The 8,463-nt window shown below is 47.6% G+C and overlaps 1 protein-coding gene across 9 annotated transcripts; it reads left to right on the top strand.

Annotated features, from left to right (window-relative positions):
• The first annotated feature begins 863 nt into the window (after nucleotides 1-863).
• LOC136475267 (uncharacterized) lies at nucleotides 864-4,327 on the top strand. 9 transcript variants are annotated; one of them, XR_010763143.1, is made up of 7 exons: nucleotides 864-1,266; nucleotides 1,342-1,529; nucleotides 1,713-1,861; nucleotides 1,973-2,034; nucleotides 3,069-3,130; nucleotides 3,633-3,749; nucleotides 4,053-4,327. XR_010763143.1 is itself a non-coding variant. In XM_066472824.1 (3 exons), the coding sequence occupies exons 1-3, from the start codon at nucleotides 954-956 to the stop codon at nucleotides 1,722-1,724; spliced, it is 513 nt and encodes a 170-aa protein (XP_066328921.1). In that variant the 5' UTR covers nucleotides 864-953; the 3' UTR covers nucleotides 1,725-2,582. The 9 variants fall into 9 exon arrangements, 2 of the variants coding, with proteins under 2 accessions (XP_066328921.1, XP_066328920.1); XR_010763142.1 differs by lacking the exon at nucleotides 3,633-3,749; XR_010763140.1 differs by having other exon boundaries at nucleotides 1,713-2,034.
• The last annotated feature ends 4,136 nt before the right edge of the window (nucleotides 4,328-8,463 follow it).

Genomic DNA, 8,463 nt, shown 5'->3' with positions numbered 1-8,463 from the left:
ACTATGGCAGTGAGTGAGCGCCGCAGGCCAGGCAGGCAGCGCCGCCGCGGCGCTTCACGGTGGAGGTGGGCGAGGGGAGGAATGGCGGCCGGCGGTTACGAGGAGGAGATCAGGAGAACCATCCGCTGCGCATCTCCTCGATGCCTTGACGCACACATCTTTGCTTCCTCAAGGTCCTCCCTCCCTCTAACGCCCGCCCCCAACTTGTACCTGCAGCGCGCGTGCGTCAAGCAAACCTGTGTAGATTTCTTAGCAAATTACCTTTTTCTCTTTTTGATGAGAAATTTCCTGCAAGAAAATGCGTATTCCAAAAATAATTTTTTTTCCTTTACAGCCCGTTCGGTTAGGCTTAATCGTGGCCGGAACTGTTCCTGGTGCTGCTTGGGTGTATAAAATACAGCAGCGTTCCTGGCCGGATCAATTCCAGGGCTCGATTCCGTGCAAACTGAACGTGAAATGATGGTACTTTTGAGCGGGCTCATGTAAGGAACTGGGAATCCCCACTTTGTTGACAAAGTTTCGTTAGCTTGTATAGTGAGGCACAGTTTGTTCAGTCTTTAGTCTGTACATATATCCTTTCTGTGCTATCAGTGAAGGCATTAAAGATATGAAGGCACGCCGAATCGGCGGCCTTCTAGGATGTCTACGTCAGTTCTTTTAATTTAGTGCGTTAGATCGAGATTTCACGGCTCATATGAAACGCGTCTCAGCCAGCCAGGTGAGGTAGTAGCAGGTGACATGCATGGCCGGTGCCTAATTCATGCTGCTGGGGCCGTGCTCGCTTTGCATGCATGCATCACTTATCACTTGTCGATTTGTGTGCACCCTGGCCCCATCCCGTCCTCATTTCTGGTTCTCATCCCCATCTCCATTTCTGAGCCGCCTACGCGGGCCGCAGAGCTCGGCGCGACACGCGACCGCGTCTGCCGACCAACCACTGCGGGCCGCGGAGCATGGCCGGGGGAGACCGACGCGGGAGCCTGGCCCCGTCGTCGTCGGGGTCGGGGTCGGGGAGGCGGAAGCCGGAGCACGAGCGGTGGCCGCGGAGCCCGGCGTGGTCGCGCCCGCTGTCCGACAGTGGCGGAGGCCGTCGCCGCAGAAGCAGCTCCTCCTCCTCCTCGTCCTTGAGGTCCCTGTTCTGTTCCGTCGGGGTGTGGTTCAGCTCGGTCTCCACCGCGTCGTCGTCGTCGTCCGCGTCCGCGTCCATGAAGCGGAGGAGCAGGGACGCCGCGCTGGCGGGTGACGCCGGGGCTAAGAAGTCGCCTGGTAAGTCAGCTCACCCCCCAGTCCGTGCCCTCCGCCATGCGTGATGATGTTGATGGTCGTGGTCCATGGCAGTAGTGCCGGGGTACGCCGGGACGAAGACCTCTGTGCGCGGGCTGTACAGCGGCGGTGGCCATGCCAACGGCAGGGAGCACCGGCCGTCGTTCCAGAGCTCCGTCTTCTCCATCGAGGAGATCCTCACCGCCACCAACAACTTCTCGCTGGCGCTCAAGATCGGGCAGGGCGGCTTCGACGCCGTCTACAAGGTGATTTCTGAGCCGTCTCACAGCGCCGCCCCTTCCCCAGGGTTCCCCTTCCTCCACCCCCAATCGGCGTCGAGGATCTTCGGCCTCATCGGCTCATCCTGATCTCCGGTCGCGTCCCAAATGGAGCAGCCATCTCCTCCTCCCACGAGCATTTTGTCTAAGATCCGGCCTCGACAATCGCAGATCCTGTCATGATAGGAGCAGATCGAGGTGTCTACCAGCACCGCTATATGCATGAGTCCCCTCCCCTCCTCACGCGCTCTGGATCTGCTGTCCTAGGCTGATAATCTGCTTCTACCCATGCCCCCTTGCTTGTAGGCATCCTCGGTGAGGTGGCGGCCCTGAGTCCTCTCTCTCATTTCCACATCCGGCTGGTATCCTTCAACAAGGTACAGGCGTCATCTCTACCCCATCTGATTCCTTCCCGTTCTCTATGGTTCCAGCCGTGCTGGAGGACAACTCATGATGTGGAACCGTGGCACGACAGCCCCTGCACAACACACAGGTGGGTAAGCAGCAAGCAGTAAGCTATACCCATTTTGTTTTCTAATCCGGCTCCCCAAATTGGAGATTTGTACAGCCTGTCAGAGGTGCTCGGGCCTACAATTGTTGTGCTGGGTTAGCAGCATCCTTCAAGGGTTCCTTAACATAATAACATTCCTGTCGAACATGTAGTGAGGTGAGATATTCTTTGAATTTCTAGAATTAAGAATAGAAAACCACTTGGTTTTGAGAATAAAAAAAATAATATGTTCTATGCCTTAGGTTCGGATACGTCAGATTTTCAACATGCCATTCATGGTTATGCAATAGTTGGTTCTTCATACATTCTTACATGCAGATGGAAATATATTGATGGCCCTCTGAAAATACCTACTTTTACACCCTAATCTTCTTCTATTCAAAAGTCTTTGGTTCTCAATTCAAAGTAGGTATCTGCTTCATGCCGTGAGGTTGATGGGTTCATTTTGTTCCTTATTATTTGATTTTGTATTCAATGGGTCTTTGGTCAATATTTCCTGAGCATTTGAGACTGAGGAATGCAATTCCCATATATTATGGGGCAAAAGTCTTTGGTTCTCAATTCAAAGTAGGCATCTGCTTCATGCCGTGAGGTTGATGGGTTCATTTTGTTCCTTATTATTTGATTTTGTATTCAATGGGTCTTTGGTCAATATTTCCTGAGCATTTGAGACTGAGGAATGCAATTCCCATATATTACGGGGCAAAATGAATCTAGCTTTTGCTTGTTGGGTTCACTGTCTAAGACTGTGGCTTATATTTCAGAAATTTAGTAACATATGATCTGCCTCTTTCTGAGATCAGTACATAGTTTAGAGATCCATCGGATGATGCTATACCTGCATAATGATTAATATTAAGCATGGACCAGGTAGGCATACTTCCTACTAAGTAAACACATTAAAGGATCTAGAAAAGTTCAGCTGAAGCTAACACTGTAAAAAAAGCTCAGGCAAATAACAGGAACCGATACTGTTTTCTATATCCAACAAGAAAATTTTGTTGGTTAATTTTCAGGTCACTCCTAGCTGCAGGAAAAAGGGACTATGTCTATACAATGCTGGTAGCCAAAGCCTGAGGTTAGTCTCATTGCTTCATACAGCTGTTGTGTGCTTGATGGTTACCTTTCTCATTTTGTTTGGTTGGAGTATTACATGGTCCGAGCGTATGTTCTTAGCATTCTTTAGGTGGCCACCTTAATTTTGTCTGGCACCTTACAATTTGTGTAGTTCTGACTTGTAATCCAGTGAGGTGGATTAATATGTGCCTTATTTAATACAGTTAGGCGGATTAGATTTGTCTTACAATTGAATGTTAAGCTAATTGTATAGCTTCAGATGGTTAGATGGAGCTTGTGCGCGTCTCTTAGGTATTCTGCGAATTGCATTTTATTAGTGGTGATTGGTGTTTCTTATAGCGCTATCGAGAAGACGAGGTTGTATTTTGATTGGTATTATTTTGATTCTGAAATCTAACAATGCAGACGAAACTAACGGTGCATACATTATGATTTAACGGTGCATACGTCATGATTATGTAGCTGAATTTGATTCTGAAATCTTGGTTGATACAAATATTTAGGAGTGCATCTGGTTCTGTGTTGTGTGCATCCCTGCTGGATGTTGGTTCTAGCCTTGATGCAAGTGTTCCAGGTGATTCTCCATCGATAACCAAGATACATAAAAGTGTGACAAAAAGGTTTGCAATGCTGAAATAAATTCTATGATCATTTTGTGTGCTTGTCGCATCATATTCTTATGTGTATGTAATGTGGCAATTTAATTCTAGGACTCATGTATTGCTTGTCAAAGGAACAACAAATAAGCTTTTCGCTGATAAAGATGCTGGTTTCAAATACTAACCACTTTATGCTCAAGTTTCAGATAACAGCCGCTTTATGACTGAACCCTATATAAGATGTGTTGTCTCTTTTAGCCCCATTGAAAATACCCCTTGTTATAATCTATAAACATCATAACTGATGTCCTTTCCTATTTATAGTGCAATCAAAGATGCCTAATCTCCAGAAGATGAAGATCACAATGCTTTTGACGAGACCAGTTGTAGACAGCTATTTATGTGTTTGCATAGATGTGGCATGTTAAGTTGTTGCCCAGCTCTGTGTTTTGAAAACTTCATGGCTGCAGTCATGAATTCCAACCATGAACTGTGGTGTACGACTCGATAGACTGGTTATGCTTGTAATGAATGGTTGTATAATGTATGGATGAATAGAACCACGATGGCAGGGCGCAAGCTGTACTATACGTGATGCTTATATATTCTGTGCTATGTATCTAATGATATCACATCCTTTATCTTGGGTACTGCTACAATAGTGATAGTGATGATGCCTATGCTTGTTGTCTTATCCATATTTGTCATTTATAAATTGTTTTTTGTTTACACCGAACGGTATGGGATTTGCTCTGATCTGTTGTCCCGTCCGATCCCACGATGAGCTGAGACTCACCAAGTGGTGGACCTTTAGATAAACTTCCAGAGCTGGAGAGGCTCCTGAGGGAGGAGTTCCGGACCCTAGAAGACCTCAACAAGGCAAATGAGAAAGCCCGAGAGACGGCAGAGAAAGGAACTCGCATCAGTAGCAGCAGTGTGGCGGTGGCCGCAAGATCTGAGCCTGGCATGAAATTTTTTGCTGGTCGCCCCAGAAAAGGAGGAAGTAGCGTTTTCTTTTTATTTGCGGACAAGTAGTGATTCGAGTTGACATGTGCAGATTTTGGTATACCCCCCTACCCATACCTTGTGTTGTGGCTGCCTAGGAAATTTTCCTCCCTTTTTTCATTAGAACAGATGATAGAACTCCAAATCCAAGCATCTTGCGGTTTCGGTGTTTTTTTCCCAACTCACGCCCGCTAGAAAAGAATAGCTCGGTTTTAGCATCCCCAGCAGCATACCAGGAAACTGAAACTGTTCTCTTCACTCGGTATCTGTATCTCTTCAAATCAAGCCTCAAGAGAGCTGCTAGAATTTCTCTGTCCCATCGTTGCAGCATTCGTGAATGCCGAAAGTAAATTCTTCATGACGCACATAGAAACAACATAAATAAATGTGGTGTCTTGGGGAGCCAGTTGCTCTCCTCGACCGGACCAGTTTAAAACAGAGTCCTCCATACTCCCTCGGTCCCAGAGGGAACAGAAGTCTCGGCTCGCGATTAGTCAAACAATCATGAGCTCTGACTTAGATTTATATAAACTATTTTCATATTTGTATCCGAAAAAAACCCCGAAAAGGATTAGATGATGTCTAAACGTATTTAAGCATTTTAGCGCTCATAAAACACAAGGTGCAACCAGCGTCAACGCAACATACATGGTTCCTAATTTATAGTTCTTTTTAACTTTAGTTTTGAAAACGCTTATTTTCCTATATAAAATCCAAGCAAGCTAAACAAAATTAAATCACTTGAAGCTATTTATGAAAACTGAAACTTTAGGGTGCTATAGAAGAAGGCAAACCATTTGCGCCTTGGTGAGGATATATAACACATTGAGCGACATGAGAGTATTATTCGAGGAACTTAACTTTGTTTTGCAAAAAAAATTGAAAACAGGAGAAGTAGTGCTTTGTCAAGTTGTTCTATCTCTCGCCGAGCTCTACCGCCCGCGCAGTCATCTCAGAAATGGAGATGGGGATGGGATGAGAACCGGAAATGAGGACGGGATGGGGCCAGGGTGCACACAAATCGACAAGTGATGCGTGCATGCAAAGCGAGGATGGCCCCAGCAACATGCATGTACGCGTTAGGCACGAGCCATGCATGTCGACAATCCATCGTCACCTGCTACCCGTACCATCGGAGGCACCCTACTTCATTTAATGTGGCCACCTGCTTCGCTTGGCCGGTTGAGACGCGTGTCATCTGAATCGTGGAATAACGAGATAGCTACAAGCCCCATGAGGAGTAAGATAATATGGGTGAATTCATATATTATGATACCATATTTGATTCAAAGAAGAATATTGCGTTCCTTGCAAGTTACATGTAGGATGTAAATCATGGTAGCATGCCGCGTATCCATATGGTATCGTAATATTTGAATTTTGTGGTATTATATATTACTTTGTTGTTTGCAGCCATGGAATACCCAGGAAGGTGATTGTACGCGGCACATAAATGGCGGTGGATTCTTGGCATGCATGCCATGGTGGTCGCCACGCATGCGAGTACGGGTGCCTGTATGCTGCTGGGGCCTTGCTTTGCATGCATGTATGAGCCATCTGCCTGTTACTTTCACGTAAACAACTTCGCTGGTATCGGCATTTACATAGCTGTGCTTCCACGTGTCCTTTATGTAAAAAAAAACTATTCCATAAGTAAGTGGTCACATTAAATGAAGTACGGTGCCTCTCATGGTACCCGGCATGCAAATGGACAGTGGCGCCTAGCAAGCGGCGCTGGATTGTCGCATGCATGGGCGGTGTCTAATTAGCATGCTGGTCGGCATGCATTCGAGTACGCGTGCATGCACGCTGCTGGGGGCGTACTTTCTTTGCATGCATGCATCACTTGTCGATTCTTATGTGCACGTGCCCTTATGCAGTGCCCTGGCCCCAACCCGTCCTCGTTTCCACTCCTCGTTACCTGTTTAGTCCACCAATATCTGTGGGTGATTACTCACTCATCATGAGACAGAGGCTTGGTCTAGTCGATGGCTAGGATGGTTTGGTTAGAAGAAGAATGACTCTACTTGCGAAGCTTCATCCAAACCAGAGTTCGATCGTATGATCGTGGTTTATTAGGGCTTCTATAGGTGATGTTCCATGACATCATGGTCTCAGCTAGGGAAGTTGGTTAGGTTTGACACCCTCCTCTGCTCGTCCGCTGCTTGCCCAGCTTTGCCTGCCTGCATACCCGGCTGCTGGGTTCCTGCGACCAAGCGCTAGTCAGGCCCCAGTTCGGCGCCTAGGCCCCGCCCCGGTCTTGCCGCTGCCCCCTACCACCTGCCGGCGGCCACCTCCAGGCGGAAGCCGCGCGCTTGCACCTCTGGTATGTTGGGCCCTACCCTGCCGGGTAAGTCGGCCGATGGCGGTGTCACCGTATCCAGAAAGCCTTAGATGTTTCCCGCACATGGCCGAAAAACATAGTGCTACCAACACATGTAAAACCTATTATGCGAGCCCTTGCTTCCATTCTTAGAACCGCAATTAGTTCCTGCCCATGCATTGTTTGCGTGCTGAAAAGCGAGAGATGGATACCATACCAGCGGTGCATGCGCACAGGTGGCCCGTGTGATGCAGTAGCCTGGTTTGTAACTAAAACAAGGTCTAATTTGATGCAGCCGTATATTACAAACATCGATATATTACAAACGTCGATAGACGTGTAACAACGTATCTGATTACAGACCTATGCTCTCCATACTGGCTCCCAGCTGTACGCTCCTCCGCTGCGTATGCATCAAAAAAATGGCGCGCGTATCGGGCGGCCCTTGCGTGATGTCCTCGGAAGCGCTAAGTGGCTAGATGCAGCGGCATCCTCCACCTTGAATGGGTGCTTGGGCAGGCCAACGTCCTGTGCCGTGTGAGTTGTAGCCCCTTCCTACACAACAATACCTCAAAGAAATGATCAGCAGGCTTAGGGCCATGACTGTTTATTAAAAGCGAGGAAACAGGCACCTACATGTTTGCACTCAATGGAACAAAACTTATATGCGCTCTTCAGTCTTCGTCTGCAACCAACGCATGCAGACATCCAGTGGTACCGAGGCTTGGGCCTAAACACCGAGCCTTTACTACCAAACCATTTCTTGAGGTAAACGACTTTGCACCCGTTACAGACGCACTGTTGCACCTCCGATATGTCAATAAGACTCGACACATCTTGTACATGTAGCACGTCTCTCGTTGCTTTCTTTAGCACCTGCACGATGAGTTCGGCGGTTATTCAGTTCAACATAACCTACTTAGGGATAGCCATAAAGAAAGGCTTAGAGTTGTGTATAAAGGGCGAATCCTAGAACCTGTACGGTCCGGTGGGATACATGGTCTGCTCGGTAGTGTAGGCACAAAGCTTGTTGATGTGGTGCTTGGCAATCCAGGCAGATGTAGTTGCAGGCTCTATGGTGTAGTGGGCATGGCTGGCAAAACTGGTTAGCAACCAACGCTGCCATGCGCTCGGCGCCTAGCATGCTGCACAGTGTCTGTTCTAGACTCTAATAAGGGGACTCGATTCGCAGGATGCACGAACTGTCTGCGCACTGCCGTTTCGAGAATGGCTACTTAAGGGACTTGGTGGTATTGCTATATTGGACAAACTAAGCTACATCATAAATGACAATCGTACACTAGAGAACCTGTGGTGTCCCATAGATGTGGACAACCCAAGTGGTATATTGGACAAACTGTCCTATGCCATAAATGTGGACAAGGGAGGGGAGTTATGACCTACCAA

This window comes from Miscanthus floridulus, chromosome 8 (genome assembly GCF_019320115.1).
Source record: "Miscanthus floridulus cultivar M001 chromosome 8, ASM1932011v1, whole genome shotgun sequence".
NCBI classification, from domain to species: domain Eukaryota; kingdom Viridiplantae; phylum Streptophyta; class Magnoliopsida; order Poales; family Poaceae; genus Miscanthus; species Miscanthus floridulus.
This window is presented reverse-complemented; position numbering and strand designations above follow the sequence as displayed.

What these genes read in the sequence shown, in the direction of transcription:
- LOC136475267 (XM_066472823.1), top strand. Translation starts at nt 954, where the DNA reads ATGGCCGGGGGAGACCGACGCGGGAGCCTGGCCCCGTCGTCGTCGGGG. An exon ending in CGGGGCTAAGAAGTCGCCTG is followed by an intron (nt 1,267 to 1,341) that starts GTAAGTCAGCTC and finishes CCATGGCAGTAG; the next exon opens with TGCCGGGGTACGCCGGGACG.